Genomic DNA, 20,673 nt, shown 5'->3' with positions numbered 1-20,673 from the left:
CAACCATAAAATGATATTTGTTGCTGCTTCATAACTGAAAGTCTGCTACTGTTGGGAGTTGTAACGCAAAAATATCATATGTAGATAGTCTTAAGCAACCCAAAGAGGTAGAGAGGGACTGTTTGAGAACTGCTGGTCTGAGTGGATAGTACAGGCTTGCCCTGTGCTCTGGTGGGACTCTCTTCCTCTCTTGAGAATTTCAGGGCCTTAGGACCACTGGTTGTATCCAAACCTCCAAGACGAGAGTTTCTGTTTCCTAGGCTTCTCATCTCTTCCGGGTTGGTAATCAGAAATGTCAAGTCTGTAACAGCAGCTGATACTCAATAAGCAGCAGCCACCTGCTGGATACATGCAGTGACAACTCTGCCTCTAGGTCAGCTCTGTCTCAAACTTACACCCTTGGGGGGAGGGGGAACGCCGACGACTCCCTACGGTAAAAGATACATTGTGTCTCAACCTTGAGCCTTCACCAGATCTTCACCCCAGGACCGCAAACAGGTCAGCGGGAAGGAAGTGGTGGTTGGTGAGGGGTTCTTCTCTCACAGCTCAGAGAGCAGGCCTTCAGCTGGGGGTCTACTGAGTTGTGTGACCTCAGTTGTCTTGTGGTAAGATAAGAGAGGAATAGCTGTTGACCCCTTCCTGCAGCCCCCAACCTCTGCGATACGGGCTGTTCAGAAGAGCTCAGGTTGGACTTCAGGCATTCTCTTTACCTGCCTGCTCAGTGGATTCTCCCCGAACTTGCTGCTGTGGTGTAACATTTCAGTACTAGGTCTCCCCTCCTCCCACCGGTCCCCTTTCCCTCCTGCTCCCCTCCCCTCTTGGATAACTGGAGGACAGCATCCAGCTAACGCTGTCTTTCCTTCTGTGTGGGACACTCCCCACAGGCAGGCTGGTCCACCTCCTCTCTGTGCGGGGCCCTCCTCCCAGACTGGGCAATGCCCTCTTCATTGGGCTTCCCTGTCTTCCTAGGCTCCTCCCCCCAGGCATCCCCCTGTCCTTGCTAGTAACCCTGCCCCTCCATCCATTGGCCTTTCTCCAACCTTCTCTCACCTGGCTCAAAGCTTACTGGAACACGAACCATCTCTTCTGAGTGACACCTTCCAGCATTCTCTGCCCTGGAACCTTGCACGGAGCATTGGATATAAGTGAGGGGAGACCACTGACCAGAGAGTGTCACCTGTCCTCCCCACCAAACTACTCTCCCCTGTGCAAAGTCCTAAGGCATTAGCCTGAGAAATCCCAAAACTCCCCTTCCTAGGAGGGTCTCCAGCCTCCAGGGTTTCTTCACATGGCCCTGTTCACAAGGCCACCCAGCTGCTTCCTTACCTTGTGTCCCCAACGCCCTCTCCCTAACAAAGCCTTTCTCAGCGGAGAAGGGCCTGGACACATAATCCTTGGCCAACACAAGCAACCATTGTAGCCCCAGGGAAAGGGGGTGGGGGCAGAGAAATAGGATGAGGTTTTAATTTCTCTTTACCAAGGCTGGCTCCAGGGAAGGCCCCAGCCCACAGCTCGTGACTCAGACTCCAGGGGTCGAAGCTATCGTCTATTCTTCATGGCTTGCTCTGTTAGGGGCTGGAAAGAGGAACTGGAGTGAGGCCAGGGTGCCTGGGCTTTCTAAAGGAATCTCCTCTGGGATGGCTTCTCAGTAGGGAGCAAGTGAGCTATCCTTATGTCACTTGCCACATCTGTTCCCAATTTACAGCTTGGAAGACTGAGGCCCTGGGAAGGCAAGCTCTTATCTTAGAATCACTTAGATTGGCAGAGCTCTGGGGCTGAACCTCTGAAGGCTGCAGCCTGGTCATCCTGTCCCGTCAGCTTCACACAGCTCCCTGCCTTGTCATGACCTCGGTGGTCTTTAAGAGACTTACTATTTATTCATTTGGTGCTTGGTGACATTTCTAGCCGAGTGCTTCAACGTTACTTGGAATTATAGTGGGTATCAGCTCTCTGAGCTGACTTCAGAAATGAGCTGGCCTCCCCAAACCTCGGCATCATTTCAAAGCCATAGCCACAGTGAAACACAACAACAACAAAATAAAAATAGCAAAGCCAACCAGATCCTCCCTTCTCTAAGTTTCCACCTGTGAGTAGTTTGAATTCGGGTCTAATTTCAAATTATTTAGGACATACTTGTAAAGTGAAGCAAGAATATGGGGTTTTCCGTTGGGCTCTGGGCCCTGACTGTCCAACTGCTCTCAACGAGTTGCCAAGCCAGCATCTGCTCTGCCTGTGGTCGCTGTGTTACTTGCTCTGTAGGCTAAGGTGCTCGGTACTGTGTCAGGGGTGGACATGCTGGGTGTTCATCTTTTGTGTGCTGCGGTTAACAACTATGCCACGGATGGAGAAACTGAGGCTCAGCACTGGGATTTCCGTCTGGGTAGTTGGGCTGCAAGGCCTTGCAGGGCCCCTCTATTCACCTTGCTGTGACCTGATCTTAGTCACAAGACAACAGAAGTACCCTAGGGTCCATGGCGCTATCATCTGCAAAGTGGGGAGATCCAAGGGCTCAGGAGCTAGTTGGGCATTCCTGGGGCGGGGTTGGGGGGCAGAGGGGGAGTTCCATCCTCTCCTTCAAAATTCAATGGGACACTCCTGGGTGCTGTGGCTCTGGAGTAGTCACAGAGCCTGCAAATGGGGCGGAGTGGCCATGGGAAGGTTCAGGCTGTGGCTCTGGAAAGCTCTGGCGTCTGAAGGGACGATCACCCCGTACGTCGGGAGCCCCTGCGCGGGCTCCGCGTGGCACTTCCGATCCGGGCCGCACGCCGTGGCTCGCCAGGCCCGCCCCCGCCCCCGGCGCCCGCGCCCCCCGCCCGAGCCGCGCGCCCCGCCCCGCCTGTGTACCCGCCCCGCGCCCCTAGCCCGGCTCGCTGAGTCCCTGCGGCTCCGAACAGCGCGGGCGGACAGAGCGGCCGCCGCCGGAGCCAGCAGCGAGGGCGCCGTGCCGGGGGACCCGGACCGGGCCAGCGGGAGGCGGAGGCTGCCTGCTGGTCTGCGATCTGGCAGTCCCAGGACTCGGGTTCCTGCCGGTCCCTGAACCCGCGCAGCCACATGGCTCGGCTCCGCGCTCTGCTCCACTGCCTGCTGCCCTGGTACTGCGCGCTTTGCGCCGCCGCCGGCAGTCAGACCCCAGGTGCGTGCGGGCCGGGCGCACGGGGACGTGGGGTCTCTGGGGGTTGCTGGCGGCCAGAGTGGCCCCAGGATGCAGGAGCCAACCAGGGAGAGTTCGAGGCGGGTAGCAGGCGGTGCGCCTGGTGTGGGTTGAGTTGCTTAACTTTGGCTGCTTCTAGTGATTTCTGTCTCTTTTCTGTCACTGGAGGCAGCGTGACCTGCAGGAGACGATTGAGAGCCAGAGTCTCTTAGAGTGAAGAAAAGTCACAGCCCATCCTTCCTCTCACCCCGCCCCCATTGATCTTTCAATACCCCTTCTCCACTTGTGGGATTGTGTGCACGTACGCTTCTGAGTGTGCATGTCAAGATGTCCCACACAGAGTCAGACTAACAAATGATCGCTTCCCATAGCCGAAAACTCTGGACACTCTTGCTTCTGACCAGGAAGCAAGAATTCTAATTCTCCTCCAAGCCTCCCACATAGCATCCGTCTCTCAGGAAAAGAGCAGAGACATACCACATACATTTTACAGCATGGGCACCCTTCAGGTGTTTTGGGGCATAGAGAAAAGAATGGAGTTATTTCCAAACAGAGTTCATGTGCCCGAGTGAGAGCCGTCCAGCACAGTCTTGGGTTCCACAGTCTTAGCTTTTCAACTAAGAGATAAAGGAACACCGCACTCCACTTACAGCTTCCTAGGGCATCTCGAGGGAGGTCATCCTTCTTTTGTGTTTTATTAGTGCTGGGAGCTGAGATGGCAAGAAATAGAACTATGGAGAGTGAAAACTCCTTCCAACTTGTGTCTGTGAATCACCAGGCCTGGAAGCCAATGAGCTGTCTTTTCTGACTGGCTGTGTGCACAGGGAGAAAGTCGAGCGAGGATGGGGCCCACTGGCAAATGGCCTACAATATGGGGCCATGACCTCACACTTAAGTCAGCCCAAGTGGGCAGGTCACCCCCTGTGTCTCTTTTTTATTTTTGAAGTTCTATATTTATCCTGCTTGGGGCTGGGCAGTGCAGAAATCGCACAGCCACTGTGATGCTTTAAAAAGTTTCCTTTCTAACCTCGGAAAAATATATAACGGTTCATTCCCTCGCTCCCTCCGACAGCCCCTCCTTTCTCTGTGTCAGGGGCCAGGATCCCCTGGGTTTCTAGGTGTGTTTATTTTGGCAGCCACACTTTTGGGAGCTTGGCAAAGGCCCTAGCCCAAGCTGGGCTGGTGACTTCAGCACACTGGGGGAGTTGAGGCACATCAGGAATTTCAGCCCTTTCTAGGCAGTGCTCAAGGTTGGAAGGCCTGTTGCTATGGTGACAGGACTTTGTTTGACGTCATTTGTTTACTTCTGCTAAATATAAAAATGACCGGATGGCTGCAGAGAGAATGTATGTTCACACATTTATGTCTCCCTGAATGCCATTCAGCCAAGTACAGACTGACTGTGGGGGATCAGGTAGCAATGGGCAGAAGATGCCTGGACTTGGGCTAAGACACCTGTGCCAAGTGATGCTCAGGGCTGCCTCTCCATCATCCCCATCGTCACCCTCACCCCTGGATTCTCATCTTCCTCTTAACCTCTGCACAGTGCATAGTGAAGTGACTCTGTGTTTACCTCCAACAGACCCACGCCTCTCTGGGAAACTTCATGACTATGTCGTGACTGTGCCCTGCAGCACGGATTTCCAGGGACGATTCTTGTCCCACGTGGTGTCTGCTCCCGCAGCTGCCTCCTCCCGGAGCCACCTCCGGGTGGCTCGAAGTCCCCTGAGCCTGGAAAGAGAGACACCACGTCCAAGGCACCATTTCCTCTACTTCAATGTGACTGTCTTTGGGAAGTTGCTCCACTTGAGGCTGCAGCCCAACCGGAGGTTGGTGGCACCAGGGGCCCCGGTGGAATGGCAGGAGGACTTTCGGGAACTCTTCCGCCAACCCTTGCAGCGGGAGTGTGTGTACACCGGAGGTGTCACTGGAATGCCTGGGGCAGCTGTAGCCATCAGCAATTGTGACGGATTGGTAAGGGACACCACTCTTACTCCCATGGAGCATCAAGTTTCTTTCCCAACCCTGAGCCCCCTATAGATTTGGGACTCCCAGGGAGATAGTACACAGCACCATACGTTAGTGGCTTGACTGTCTTCCAAATGGGCATCACCATGGCTTCCCGAGTGCCAGGCTCTGCCAGATGGGAGGTAGTCATAGTGAGACAGAACATTTTTAATAGTTTTCCTCTCTAGAACTCACCAACAAGCTACCTGCTGGGACCTCTGGGTCCAGACTAAAAAAGGGCCAAGGAAGGAATAGTCTAGGGCAGTGGTTCTCAACCTGTGGGTCGCAACCCCATCTGGAGGTCACATGACCCTTGCCCAGGAATCGCCTAAGAGGATCAGCCAGTCAGATATTTATGTTAGGATTCACAACAGTAACGAAATTACAGTTATGAAGCAGCAACACAGAATTTTATGGTGGGGAGTGGCCACAACATGAGGAACTGTATTAAGGGGCCACAGTATTAGGAGGGTTGAGAAAGACTGGTCTAGGGTGTCCTGGTGGCTGCACTCAAAAGCTGTGCAGATTTGGGTAAGTTAACTAACCTCTCTGTGCTTCTTTCCCTTCTGCTTAAAGCAGGGATTTATTATTTACTTATTGAGACAAAGTCTTGCCACATAACCCTTCAACTTGAAATCATAGGCTCAGGTCCCTCCACCTCCGCAGGATTTGTTTGTCAATTCTGCATCGAGACAGTATTCTAGAAACTGGCATGCAACCCAGTCCCTGTCCTTACAAAACGGATGTGATTCTAACACCGTGTAAGCTGCCATTTTGGCATGTGACACTAACACTAAGCCAGCTTCCCAGCCAGGCTCAGACTACGGGAGTCACAGTCATTATGGCATATCTTCCTTTCTCCGTGTGTCTTCCCGAAGCTCACTGACTGCTCCACATAGCCCCTCATCTCTAGATGGTGGGAATACCCTTCTCTCTCTCCCTTTCTCTCTCTCCCTCTCTCTTCCTCTTCCCTCCTTTCCTCTCTCTTTCTCTCCCTTCCCCTCTCTTTTTCCTCTCCTCTCTCTCCCTCTCTCTCTCTCTCTCTCTCTCTCTCTCTCTCTCTCTCTCTCACACACACACACACACACACGTAATATGTGTGTTGGATGCCTGTGTGCACATGACCCCCTGTGCACTAGCGTGTGACAGCCTGAAATCAGCCCTCTAACCGTTCTCTTGCTTGTTTAAATATAAAAAAGACTGGATGGCCGCAGAGAGAATGTATGTTCACACATTTATGTCTCCCTGAATGCCATTTGGCCAAGTACAGGCTGACTGTGGGGGCTCAGGTAGCAATGGGCAGAAGGTGCTTGGACTTGGGGCTAAGAGACCTGTGCTAAGTGACACTCAGGGCTGCTTGTCTCTGAGTCAGTCTGACACTGAAGCTGTGCCTGTTCGGCTAAGCTGGCCAGCCGACCAGTGAAGCTCTGGTGGGATTCAGGGACTCTAGTCCATCAACTGACACATAGCTCTTGGGGATCAGAACTTAGGCACAGCAAACAGTTTCTCACTGAGCCATTTCTCTCCTACACATACACACATGTCTATATATGTCTATATGTGTGTGTATATGTATGCATGTGTATGTATGTATGCATGTGTATGTATGCGTGTATGTATGTGTGTATGTATGTATGCATGTGTATGTATGTGTGTATGTATGTATGTGTGTATGTATGTATGCATGTGTATGTATGTATGCATGTGTATGTATGTGTATGTATGTGTGTATGTATGCATGCATGTATGTGTGTATGTATGCATGTGTATGTATATGTGTGTATGTATGTATGCATGTGTATGTGTGTGTGTATGTATGTATGTATGTGTGTGTATGCGTGTGTATGTATGTGTATGTGTGTATGTGTGTGTACGTTGGCTGTGAATCTGTCAAAAGAGGGATTGTCTCTTTTAAAAAAAGATTTATTGGGGTTGGGGATTTAGCTCAGTGGTAGAGTGCTTGCCTAGGAAGCGCAAGGCCCTGGGTTCGGTCCCCAGCTCCGAAAAAAAGAACCAAAAAAAAAAGATTTATTTATTTATTATATATAAGTACACTGTCGCTGTCTTCTCCTTCTCCCAAACAGTTTTCAATGTGGTCACCATTGGGAAGCATGATCTAGGGCGTGGCTGGTTTGTCACATTTAGGAAGGGCTGCTGAGCGCCCTGTCAGAGATATAGTGTTTCCTTCTCCAGGGCAGGGCCCACCAGACTCTCCAGGAAATCTGGGGCAAAGTTAACCACAGGTAGATTTTGAGAACACCAGGTAGGCGGGGTCAATGGGAAAAATAGATGCTTGCCCAGAGTACTGGGTTCTGAGTCTCTCTCTCTCTGTATGTCTGCCTGGATCGAGCATGGAGTGATGCTTGGTACATTTTGGGTCTCAACTAAGGTGTGAAGGTCTGGGCAGCACCATTCAGAGCGGCCTTTGTCATTGAACCCATTCACTGGTCTCCTGACAAGTTCCTCACTGTCTGCTAGATGCTGCTGGGACCAAGGCCACATGGGAGTCTATCACAGTACCTAGTGAAGTCGTGCACTTTACATGGCCACATGGTGCCATGCCCTGGATGACACTTGTGCCTGGTGGCTGGGGCTGGTAGGTGGTGGGGTTGATGAGTGGGACATTCCTAGAGCTGGACATGTCTGGGATGGTGTGACCTCTGTGTAAGTCTTCTCTTTAGCTCTGTCACCTTGCGTAAGCTACTTCCTGTCTCTGAGATTTACACTGTTAATTTTTATTACATTTATTATTTTTTGGTGTCTGTCCCCAACCATATGTAGGAATTAACTGCAGGGCACAGAGCATGCCATCTCCCATCCCAGATGTCCATCCTGACAGATGGTAGGACCGAATGGGTGTTGGAGGGTGGCTGCCTCTGGCTCATTTGATCTCATTGATTACAGATCAATTGAGAATGGATCCCCTGCTTACACAGTCTCTCCACCACGGAGATGAAGTTGGCTGTGAATCTGTCAAAAGAGGGCTTGTCTCTTTAAAAAAAAAGATTTATTTATTTATTATATATAAGTACACTGTTGCTGTCTTCAGGCATACCAGAAGGGCATCAGATCCCATTACAAATGGCTCTGAGCCACCATGTGGTTGCTGGGATTTGAACTACAGGACCTCTGGAAAAGCAGTCAGTGCCCTTAACCATTGAGCCATCCCTCCAGCCCCAAGAAGGCTTGTCTTACAACAAAAGGAGCATTAGAACCTAAAGGACAAGCTCAGGAGGGGTCTTTCTGTTGTTTTCTGAATCTGCAGCCAGACCCGGTCTAGTCTTATGCTCCAGTTAGGGGCAGGGAGAAATCATCTATGGGTTTCCAGAGTTGGGCTTTGAACCCTCTAGCCAGCCCTGCCCTGGGCCATGAGATGCTAGCACTGCACTGAACAGGACTTAGGGGAGGAGGACCATTGCCTCAGAACTGCCCAGACATCACCAGGTGACTGCAAGGGACCCAGTGGGCTGCTCATCATGGCTACCAAAGCTCTGTATCTGGAGGGATACGGGAGTTTCAGTAGAGACCAATTTTTATGGGTGCAGGGTTCAGAATGAGGATTCTACTTCTGGATTGGAGTTGTGACCTCACTGCGTCTACCCTGTGCTACCTTGTAAGGGGCCTGGCTGCATAGTGCTCCCCCTCTGCCTTCGGTGATCCTCATCTGCCTGTGGTGCTCCCTTTCTGCCTATGGTGCTCCTCCTCTGCCTTTGGTGCTCCCCTTCTGCCTTTGCCTTTGATGCTCCCCTTCTGCCTTTGGTGCTCCTCCTCTGCCTTTGGTGCTCCCCTTCTGCCTTTAGTGCTCCTCTTCTGCCTATGGTGCTCCTCCTCTGCCTATGATGCTCCCTTGCCTTTGGTGCTCCTCCCCTGCCTTTGGTGCACCTCCCCTGCCTTTGGTACTCCCCTTCTGCCTTTGGTGCTCCTCCTCTGCTTTTGGTGCTCCCCTTCTGCCTTCAGTGCCTCTGTGAGTCAAGGCCTGGTGCGGAAGTGGCCCCACGTGTAAGATTTGTCACATCTGGTTCTGTTTTCTCACTCTGCAAATGCTGCATTTTTAGTGGCGCTGGGTGAGGCTGGGAAAGGACCCTGTAGGCAGGATCCAGCTCTTCTTTTTTCCCACCCCTAGGTCCCAGCAGTCTCTGAATCAGAGTCCTTTTGCCTTTAAAATGGGTCTTCAGTGGGCTGGGATGGTGACTTAGTCTTTGGTAAGGGGCTTGCTGGGCAACCCTGAGGACCCGAGTTTGGATCCACAGAGTCTCCCTAAAAAGCTAGATGGGTGCTGTAGTGCATGCCTGTGATCCTAGTGCTGGGGAGATCCAGACAGGAGAATCTGAACTGACCAGCAGGTTTAGAGTGGAGAGCAATTGAGGAAGACGTCAGCCTTCACATGCACACATAATATATACCTCCCTCCTCTCTCTCTCTCTCTCTCTCTCTCTCTCTCTCTCTCTCTCTCTCTCTCTCTCTCTCACACACACACACACACACACACACACACAGCAGGAGGAGATGAAATGACAGACCGGGAAATGAGTGCTTCTGCTGTGGGCTCACAACTCTGCTTATGTGGAGAAGCAGCAAGTCATGAAAGCCGAACTGTCAGGTGGGTGAGTGGTGCTTTTCCAGTTCCAGAGAGCATGATTATCACACCACTTGGATACTTTCCCAGATAAAGGACACTTTCCTTCCATGGAGCACAGTCTGGGGACTTTGCACAGGTCTAGGCTCAGGTTAGGTTCTGGGGTTTCAGGGTTGATATTTGACCTTCTGTTTAATTGTTTCAAACAAGCTTCACTCAACCCTAGGGGCTGCACTGGCAAGGAGGGATACAGGAGTACAGAGTTTGGGGGAACATGTTTCAAGGGATGTAGATGAGCTTTTAAAGTCACAAAATGCAACTGCAGGCATTCTACAAGGAAAGGAGAGACAGGAAAGAAAGAGGGCCAATGAGGGCTAGTGAGTTGCCACTAACCCTTTTATAAGGTGGCTGATCCCATTTCTGGGGCTCTATCCTCATGACTTAATCATATACCAAAGGTCTCACCTTTTAGACAGTCACATTGATGAACAGATTTCAATACTCAGATACTAAAGCCCATTCAACCCACACTAGTAGGCAGTGCTGTATGTATTCAGGATGAGGAGCTGGCTATTTAGAATGAAATCCCAGCTCTGCCTTGTGCATGCATGTTGACCATAACCTAACTGTTCCTAGTTTTCTTATCTTGAAAGGAAAGTCATCACGCCATTACTTCCTAGACTTGTCAGTGTGCAAAGAACCCCTTACAGACCTGTCAGCTATGCCCATCTCCTGATGCCTTTGTCATTTGCATTCCCTCGTCTGAGATGGTGGCTGGCAGGAAGAGGAAGGCAAGTGTATCCTATTTGTCTGAAGGCTACCCAAGGGGTCTCTAGGCTTCATCTGATAGTCAGAGCCCATGCTGGTTCTAGCCTCACCCAGCCCTATTCCCGTGGACCTTATTCTGATTGTCTTTTAGACTTTCTCTTAGAGTTACTTTCAGTGAGTAGGTGGGTGGGCTTGCTGGACGGTCTCCTCTGGCTCTATTCTCATGCCAACATGGTGCGGCTGTAAGTTAGGTGGCCTGAGTTCTCCCCTTGGGGCCTCTCTTCCTCTAGCAGACAGCCCAGCTCTTTCCCCACAGGCTCCAGGCAACATTCCAAGATGGGGAAGGCAGAAGCCATATGGTCTCTTAAGGTCCAGCCTTGAAAGCTTTGAGATGTTCTTGGTATTGGCCAAGTCATACCAAGAGGCCAGAGGAGAGTTTCCTAGGTAAAAGCAGTCTCCCCCTCTCCCTCCCCCTCCCCCCTCTCTGTCTGTCTGTCTGTCTCTCTCTCTCTGTCTCTCTCGGAGGGATGAGTGCCTAAGTCTCAGGTGCAAAGAGTGTGCACACAGAAACAGGACCAACAACATTCCTCCGTGCTGAGGGACTCGATCTCTTTGAGCACATTTCAATCTGTACCTATAAAGTGATGTCCTTCCTTCCTTCCTTTTTTCTTTTCTATTCTTTTTCCTTTGTTCAAGACAAAGTCTTAAGTAGTCCAGGTTAGCCTCAAATTTGGTATGTAGCTGAAGATGATCTTGAACTTAGGGTTGCCCTGCCTCTGTCACCTGAGTGGTGGGATTGCAGATGTGCACCAGCATGCCCTGTATTAGAGAAGAAATCCAAGGCTTCATGCTTGCTAGGCAAGCATTCTACCAACCAAGTTACAATTACGCTGTAGTTTTGTTTATTAGAAATGATGCACGCGACTCTTAAAAGCTCTTGCTGCACCTCCAGGACCTAAGTTGGGTTCTCAGCACCCACATTGGGTGGCTCGCAACTGCTGGGACTCCAGCCCCAGGGATTTTGGCGCCCTCTTCTGGCTGCCTCATGCACACACCACACACCACACACACACACACACACACACACACACACACACACACACACACACACACGCACACACACACATTTTTTAAATGATGCAATTAAAATGTTGCTCAAAGTTGGGGACATTGAATGGGAACCTGCGAGAGCAAGGGCAGATACAATGAGCAGTGGGATCCCTGGATGTCTTCTCCAAGTCCTACCTCTTGTTCCTGAGAGGGCTTTTGCACTGTCGCTCCTGCCCTGGGCTGCTTAGTCTATGTAAGTAGAGTCGCCTTGCTTCTGGCACTTTCCAGCCCTTGAGACAGTCAATATCGCAGTCTTGCCTCCCCGTCTCCCCGAGCCCTGCATTGCTGTCGGCCCTGGATTAACAACCTATTTATGAGATGGAATAAAAGCCAGACATCACCTCACTGCTGCTCTGAGGCATAAAGACCTCCCCTTCTAGCCAGGACTGCTTTGATTTTTCTTCCTCGGCTGCGTCTCCAGGCTGTGGCTGGAGGGAGGACGGCTAGGGCTGGTGAGGATAGGGGGCTGTGCTTGCCTGCCTGTCTACCTCCTGGTCTCCATGAGAGAGACCTGGGTGGGCCCCCAGCAAGTGCCCTGCAGGAGCTCCCCCAGCTCTGCAGTGGAAAGTTCTGAAGCTTGTTGCCAGCTCCCTGGCATGGTGTTTCCGTCACGTGGGCTTTGCCTTAGCTTTCAAAGTCCTAAAGCCACCACTAATAACAATGTTCACATGCTATCTTGTCCCTGGCTGGTCAGGAGTGGCTGTGACGACCACCCATGTGTCTGAAGCTGGTCCCTATCACAAATATTTCTATAGTAAGTTTTAGCTCAGAGCAGTTCCTGTTCCCTCCCTGCCCTTAGCTCTACTTGGAGAAGCTGTGTCTGCAAGAGGCTCTGGGGCCTCCTGTGCCTCTTCATTTCCTAGCTGAGGAAGCCAAGGTCCAGGTATGGAAAGAAACCTAGGGCATACAGGCCAGGGAACGTCCTCTCAGTGTGGGTAGGGGTGCACTGGCTCCTCCCACAATCCCTCAGCCTCTCCTGACTCAAAGGAAAAGGATAGGGCTCACATGAGGGTTGACTGTAGGCCAGTGCTGGCCAGTGAGACAGTAGCCATGGGAACAGCTTCAGGATGCTGGATACTGAACGCCACCCAGCTGTCCTGGGGACTCCTGGGCTTGGCTGAGCACTAAATGGGGTGTTTGTAAGGTTCCCAATCGAGGGACTGGACTTGCCCACTTTCTGCATCCCGTAGTCTTCTTTAAAACTTGGAAGCCAAGTAAGAAAAAAGAGACACATCAAGGACTTGTGTCAGGAGTGGGTTTTAGCTCCAGGGAGACCATCTGCCTTCTCAGACTCTGGTCACCATGGCTACGCTCACTCTCCTCTCCATTTTCAGATCCAGACTAGACGGCTGTGATATACTCATTGCGTGTCATAGAACCCAGCAAGCCTCGTGGTCTGCTTAGCTTTCAGTGACATGGTGGTAGGAGTTCTAGATAGGCCGACTTGAGAGAGGGCTCTGCAAGTGAGAATATCAGTCTGGCCACAAGCTGCTTCCAGAAGGTTACTGCCCTGGGGCCACTTTGTCCTCATAGTTCCCACTGGCCCTAACCCATGGCCAGTGTTGTGGGGAAAATGATCTATTATTATTATTTAAATTTTATTTTATGCATGTGTGTTTTGCCTTTATGCATGTCTCTGTACCACACGTATGCCTGAGGAGGTCAGAAGAGGATGTTACAGATACTGTATTGGTGCTGGGAACTGATCATGGGTCCTTTGCGAGAGCCCTAGGTGCTCATTTCTCCAGTCCTCAAAGCAGATCTCCTGTAAGGGCCACATTCAGTTGGATTGGTAGCACATGCCTATAATCTCAGAGCTTAGGAGGTTCAGCCAGGAGGATCACTGCATGTTTGAGGCAAGCCTGGGCTATGTAGTCAGTTTCAGGCTCCCTGAGCTACAGTGTGAAGCCTATCTTATTTGAAAATAATTTTAAAAAAGCCTGCTTGGGGTCAAGGCCAACCCGGGTTACTTAGTGAGATCCTGTCCCAAATTTTAAGTAAATCAAAAGAGGGCTAGGGATGTATCCCAGTGGCAGAGTGCTAAGCTCCTAGCATCCATAAGGCTCCCAGGTTCAGTGTGCAACAGCACAAATACAATTCTAGCCACCAATGTCTTTATCACTTATTATGATGCCCTTTGGGATGCTCCAGTTCTATAGATGTGCTGTCTGTCTCCATCTCTTTTTTTTCTTTTTTCTTTTCTTTTTTAGGAGCTGGAGACTGAACCCAGGGCCTTGCGCTTGCTAGGCAAGCGCTCTACCACTGAGCTAAACCCCCAACCCCTAGTCTGTCTCCATCTCAGTGAAGTGGTAGCTCGATGTGAAGATGAATGTGTGTATATATTGTGTCTGTGAGCATACACATATGTGTGTGTGCATGCATGTGTGTATGTGCACATGCGTGCATGTATGTATTGTATGCATGCATGTGTGTGGACATACATGCACATATGTATGTGCATGCATATATGTGTGTGCATGCACATGTGCACATGCATGTATGTGTGTATGCATGTATCTATGTGCATACGTATATGTGTGTACATGTGTGTTCGGGCACGTGTGTGTGCACATACATATGTGTGTGTATGTGTGTGTGTGTGTGTATATGCATTCAAGCATAAATGGAGATTGGAGGAAGATGTCAGGCAGCTTCCCCTATCACTTGCTTGAGACAGATTCTCACCAGCCACAGTTTGTTTTTCTGCTGGACTAACTGTCCAGCACATGCCAACGGTCCTCCTGTCACTGTCTCTCCACTCACAGCCACTCTCAGCTCTTCACATGGATCTGAAACCGCACACTATACAGCAAGTGCTCTTACTTACTGAGCCATCTCCCCAGGTCATAAAGACACATTTTTTAAAAATTCTATTTTGAGTGTCTCTGCTGAATAACTAAACAGGTGAACGATTAAACAATGGATGGATGTGTGAATGAATGAATGAATGAGTGAATGAATGAATGAATGAATGAATGAGTGAGAGGCCACGGTTGAAGAGGCCTTAAGGTTGCATGATGGAAATTTGTGCTGCTGCTCACTGACAAGTGTATTGGTGAGGATAAGGTGTCAGAATTCTGGCAATAGGGGACATTCTAGTGGTACAGTTCCCAAGTAGGATTTATTTGTATTTTGTCTGCTCTTGCACCCTGTGCAGAGGAAACCGGTGTTTCCCAGGTGGTCAGTGTGTTGTTAGGGCCACTGGAGCCGGAGCCTGTTGCCATAAGATTTGGGTTTCTGGTGTGCCTACTCCCCGGTGCTTCCCTGCCTTGTTCGGGAACCTTCTCCCGGGCCGCCACAGACTGACCTTGTATTGGAGTCTGAGACAGACATTCAATTGTGATCTATGGAGAGATGTAGCTCTCAGCCAAGGCAGGACCTTCTGGGCCCTCTCCTGGCCGACTCTCCCCTGCTGAGGGGGGCTGCGTGTACCCTTTCCCTGGCGCTGCCCCAAGTGATCTGGTTGGCATCTGAGCCACAGGGTGCAGACTGCAGGGCCTCTGTGCAGAGAGCTGCTTCTCAGTTCAAGGCTTGGCAGCCATGCCGTCTTCTGGCACTCAAGGATTGCTTCCTGTCTCCTCGTCCTGAAGCTACAGTCGCTGCCAGGACTGGGAGCCAAGCAAAGGGCCAGGCAGAACTCCCAGCCCGATCATGGTGGGCTGTGGTGGTGATGGAGTGGTATAGGGGAACCTCAGAGTCATGTGACTTTCGGACATAGGGAAATGGACGCAGGGTGGCTTCAGCCCCAAGGAGGAACACTGAGACTCCAAATGGCCCCTAAGGCATGGTTTGCAGAGGAAGGGGAAGCTCGGAACACCTGTAGGTGTGAGCCCCACCCTGCCACCTACAGCAGGATCTCTGGAGCTGGGGTAGGGTGAAAAATACAACAATCACCCCTCCTTTAAGTGTATGTACGATGCTGGTAATGGTCTGAGTAATTGAGGTCTGGTTGGCAATAGAGGGCGGTTAGAGGACAGTTAATTATCACCACCAATGTCGCTGTTCTCATTATCAGCATCACCATCAAAAACACAGGGACTTATCTGTCCTGTGAATTTCCCCACCTCGCATGGCCACTGACATCTCTGACTTGCCATTGGCTGCCTGCAGATCACACCCTCTCAGACCTTTCCTGGACCTCAAAACCCTCCCTTGTCCTTGGGGCAGGTTTGGGCAGTTGTCACCCACAGAGAAGTTGTGTTTGGGGTGGTGGGGGAGGAGATTGTGAGATCTTGAGATGGTATGAGGCACAGAGTATCTCAGGAGTCCTTGGTCACTCCATGCAGCGGTGGGATGCTTCCAATGGCAGGGGAATGCAGAAGCAGACCATCTGGGATCAACCCCATTCAGGGCATGCGCAGATGATGAACCCCATTCAGGACATGCGCAGATTGTGAACACCATTCGGGGCATGCGCAGACAGTCCACTGGAATTTCTATTTCCTGTCCATTTTCTGCACTTGTTCTGTCTACTCCATGCTGATTGGTCGTTTTATGAAAGAGTCCTTCATCATCCCTTCGAGTACCGTTCCATAGACCAGAAGGTTTCAGTTTAGGTATGTGGTTTTTGGCAAAACCTGGGGTACCTTTTGAGGGCATGCCATGTCCAAGCCCCTCAACTGAGGTGTGATGTCATGGATCCGGAGTGTGGCCTGGGTGGTAATAGATCTGCAAATTCCTCGGGTGATTGAAATAAGCACCCGAGAGAAAGGACAGTTGTCATAGCCACGTATTTGACAGAGAAGCTGGGGTCAGGTCATGGGGGTCGGGCCCAGGAAGGGAAGAAGTTGGAAGACCACACCCTGCTAAAAGTCAGACCCTGTGGGGCGTTGGCCTGTTCCTATTTCATTTTGTCCTCCAAACCCTTTGGCTTTGGATGTGGAAATTGAAGTTTGAAGAGGCCTGTGCCACCAAGTGAGTCTCAGATGGGTCACTACTCATGGAGTCTTACCATCGGTTGCCAGGTAAGATGCATGGCAGAGAAAGAAGGGTTCATGGTATTGGTGCTATGGTCAGAATCTGAAATGTTCCACCAAGGGCAACTTGTGCTGCTACCAAGGGATGGGGACTAACTAACGGAAGTTAGGTCTCTGAAGACAAGCCCTTGATGAACAGATGGGGACCCCAACTCTTCCCCCTGCTTTCTGCTCCCTGGCTACCATGAGATGAGCAGCTTTGTTTAACTACATATCCTCTGCCACCCTGCCCTGTGGCACCACGGACTCAAAGATAGTAGCGCCAAAACCACCATGAGACAAATATACCTTTCTTCTTTTTAAAGGAATATTTGTATTATTTATTTACATCTACATGTTTGCGTGTCCGTATACGTGCATTGTGTCTGAGATCAGAGACATCCCTGGAGCTGGAGTTAGAAACAGCTGGGAGCTGCTTGAGTGGATGTTGGGAGTTGAACTCAGGTCCTCTGCAAGAACAATACATGTTCTTAACCACTGAGCCATCTCTCCAGCCCTATCTTTCTTCTTTTTAACCTTGATTTTTTTTCTCAAACATTTTGTCACAGCTGTGAAAGGCTGATGAACACAGTTTCCTTTTTTTTTTTTTTTTTTTTTGGTTCTTTTTTTCGGAGCTGGGGACCGAACCCAGGGCCTTGCGCTTCCTAGGCAAGCGCTCTACCACTGAGCTAAATCCCCAACCCCCACAGTTTCCTTTTACAAATTGTTTTAGGGGAGGGGAGTTGTAGAATTCCAGGCAGAATAGGATTGTCTTTTGAGATAATGAAACCATAGCAGAGTCAGAAAATGTAACGTTTTAAAGAGAAAGAAATCGTATCAGTCTCCTGTTCTTCTTTTAACAGTTAAATACACACACACACACACACACACACACACATATATATATATGTCTTCAGACACACCAGAAGAGAGCATTAGATCCCATTACAGATGGTTGTGAGCCACCATGAGGTTACTGGGAATTGAACTCAGGACCTCTGGAAGAGCAGCCAGTGCTCTTAACCACTGAGCCATCTCCCCAGCCCCAGTTTCCTGTTCTTGGTAGGGACTTTTCATACCTAGTGGGGTTTTCCCCTCTTGGGAATGTCTTCCCATTTATAGGTAGAGGACCTGAGTAGGTAAAAGCAGGTTGTGTCAGAGCCAGGAATCAGGAACAAACCTTTCTGGGGTTGAAGACCGATGATTCCATCTCTGGGTCCAGCATCCTCTTTCTGAGCCTCCAGGCTCTAAAACAGTGGCTGTTGACCTGTGAGTTTCGACCCTTTTGGTGGGGTCCAATGACCCTTTTACACGTGTTGCCTAAGACCATGTGCACATCAGACATTTAGCTTATGATTCATAATAGGAAAATTACAGTAATGAAGTAGCAACAAAAATAATTTTACGGTTGGGGTCACCACAACATGAGCTGTATTAAAGGATTGCAGCATTAGGAAGGTTGAGAACCACAGCTCTAAAACATAGTCTGAGTGAGGTTAAAGACCATCACAACCACAGCTAGAGATGCCACACGTCCGCCACTGGAAGGCAGAAGTGATGTCTGAATGTCGCATGCTTATTACTCCTAACCAGACAGGTGAACGAGATTGTCATGTCACCTTACCCAAGATTACCTGAATGAGCAGCAGAGTCAAGATTTGAACTTAGGGCCTCTGCACTTCTCCGTATCAGCCATAGTATTGCTGCAGATGGGCTAGGTTCAGTCCTTCCCAGAGCCTACAGATGTCCTGTCCCTAGGAGCAGATACTCAGTGGTCGTTGCACTGAGTCGTTGCATCCACCCCACCCCACCCTGCCCCACCAGTCCCCGCTGGCGCTGGCAGAGGCTCTGGATTCCTGCCTTTGTCCTGTCTGGGAGTTCTCAAGCTGCTGGGATGGAGGACAGTAGAGCTTATGGATCAGATAGAGGGAGAGTCTGGCTTTTTCAGCCCCATCCTGTAAGGGCTCCTGCTTGCCCTCAGGCTGCAGCGCTGTCTGAATCAGCCTGCAGACTTTCCTGGGCTCTGCCCAAGACCTTGACTGCCCTTGTATCCAGCAGATCTCCCTCAGCTGGGGCCTCACTGCATCTGAGCCATGCTGACTCATGCTTCCGAGGAAGGAGGCAGCTTGTGTGCTGGGAGAATGGTTCCCAGTGTCTGTCTCCCTGAGTGAGTTCTCAGTTGTCTTACAAGCAGCATGCAATTCACTTGTTCAAAGCACACAGTTCAGTGCATTTTATCTTATTTTTCTTTTCTTCTTCCCTTTCTCCCTACCCATCTCCTCCCTCCTTCCTTCCTTCCTTCCTTCCTTCCTTCCTTCCTTCCTTCTTTCTTTCTTTCTTTCTCTCTCTCTCTCTCTTTCTGTTTTTGAAGGGGGGATGCTTTTTCAAGACAGGGTTTCTGTATGTAGCCCTGACTGTTCTGGAACTCACTCTGTAGACCAGGCTAGCCTCGAACTCACTCAGAGATTTGCATATCTCCGGCTCCTGAGGGCTGGGATTAAGGTTGTGTGCCAACCACACCTGGCTCTCGGTGGACTGTTAGTGGATGACCATAGAGATGTGCTGCTCTCTTCACAGTCATCATGAGGTTTCCATCCGTTCACAGGAAATGGGTGTTTCTTACCTCTTGCCCCAGAACAATCCCTCCTACTGCTTTCTGTGTACGCTTTCCTATTCTCTTTCCTGCGAGGTCTGGAACCTTCGATGACCACTGGGTATCGGTTCCCAGGGTTCTCACAGAACTCGCCGCCATCTTTTGTATCTGGCTTCTCTCGCTCGATGTCAACAGGCTCATCTTCTCTGTGGCGTGCTCTTGTCCTTCATTCATTTTTATGGCCAGATAATCCATTGTGTCATGTTTGGTTGATAGGCATCTCTGGCTCCCTGCACTTTTTGATCGATGTGAACAGTACTTCTGTGACTGAACAGTCTGTGCTGATGACTTTTCTGGTTGCTATGACAAGAGCAACTTAAGGAAGGGAGGGAGGATTGGTTTGGGGCTCCAGGGTTTAAGAAGAGGGACAGCCCATCATGGCGGGAGGGCATGGCCTGTGAGGCACTGTGAGGCAGCCGGCCATACTGTGTCTTTGTGCAGGCAGCAGGAGAGGAGAATGCTGGGACTTAGCATGCTTCTCCTTTACCCCCCTTTTGATTGGGGCCACACAATAATGCTTTCCACATTCAGGATGGCTCACCCTTCCTTGGTTAAACCTATCAGGAAACGCCTTCCCAGACAAGCCCAGAAGTGTGTCTCCTAGGTGACTCTAAATCCCGTCAAGTTGACAATGGAGGCTAACAGTCTGTGGACAGGTTTTGGGGTGGATGTGTTTTTGTTTCTCTTGGGTCTCTACCTAGGAGTGGACTTTCTGGACCTTGTATCAACGCCACTCAATTGCTTAAGGAGCTGCCAGGCTGCTTTCAAGTGGCTGAACAGTCTACATTCCCACCAGCGATGCGTAAGGGCTCCAGTTTCTCCCTGTTCCTGCCAGCACTTGTTATTATCTTACTTCGATTCTAGCCAACGCAGTGGGTGTGAAGCAGTATTTCGTTTGTGGTTTGGATTTGAGTCCCCCTGCTGACTAATGACACTGGGCACCTTTTCATTGGCCATTTAAATATATTCCTTGGAGAAATGGCTACTCAGATCCTTTGCCGATTTTTAAATTGAGTTGTTTGTCTTAATTATTGGGTCGTAAAAGATATAAGTTCGTTAAGACTAGTAGAGGCTTGTTGTCTTCTTCTTTTTTTTTTTTTTTTTCCTGCTCTTTGTCATTCCTGTGCATAGAAGAACCCTGACAGGAACCCTGCTACTTCTCTCATGCCATGGCTCAAAGAAAATAACCTAGCACAGCCCTTTCAGGGCTTGGACCCTGCAGGACCCTTGGGTGCCGCGTACAGTTGAACTGACTGTGGGGTTAGGTTACCGGAAGTTGCAGGTCTTCAGTCCTGGCCTTCCTTGAATTATTTTTTTTTCAGGGATGAGAAAGTCAAGAGAGGAAGATTAGGTCTGGCCACAAGCCTAGAGTTCTCTGAAGTTAGCCTGTCTGGTGGAGATCTGGGTCTCTGTCAAAGGGGGTTGTTGGGTAATATCAAAGGAATACATATGT

The 20,673-nt window shown here is 50.2% G+C and overlaps 2 protein-coding genes across 3 annotated transcripts in view; one reads left to right on the top strand and one right to left on the bottom strand.

The window, feature by feature from the left end:
• LOC147998632 (glyceraldehyde-3-phosphate dehydrogenase-like) overlaps positions 1-3,053 on the bottom strand; it is a 12,390-nt gene extending 9,337 nt beyond the window's left edge. Inside the window, exon 1 of the mRNA XM_087598752.1 lies at positions 2,845-3,053. Coding sequence (XP_087454878.1) covers positions 2,845-3,053 — 209 coding nt within the window. The remainder of the gene's footprint in view (positions 1-2,844) is intronic.
• The window catches only part of Adamts14 (ADAM metallopeptidase with thrombospondin type 1 motif, 14), a 76,803-nt gene continuing 58,996 nt past the window's right edge, over positions 2,867-20,673 (top strand). Inside the window, exons 1-2 of one of the 2 annotated variants that reach the window (NM_001389237.1) lie at positions 2,867-3,133; positions 4,734-5,125. In NM_001389237.1, the coding sequence (NP_001376166.1) occupies positions 3,052-3,133; positions 4,734-5,125 (474 nt within the window). In that variant the 5' untranslated portion in view covers positions 2,867-3,051. The remainder of the gene's footprint in view (positions 3,134-4,733; positions 5,126-20,673) is intronic. The other variant, XR_015644787.1, reaches the window with a different exon arrangement.

The sequence above is a fragment of the Rattus norvegicus genome, chromosome 20 (assembly GCF_021556685.1).
Source record: "Rattus norvegicus strain SHRSP/BbbUtx chromosome 20, alternate assembly SHRSP_T2T, whole genome shotgun sequence".
Classification (NCBI taxonomy): Eukaryota; Metazoa; Chordata; class Mammalia; order Rodentia; family Muridae; genus Rattus; species Rattus norvegicus.
Note: the sequence above shows the minus strand (reverse complement) of the source record. Positions and strands in the feature narration are given on the sequence as shown.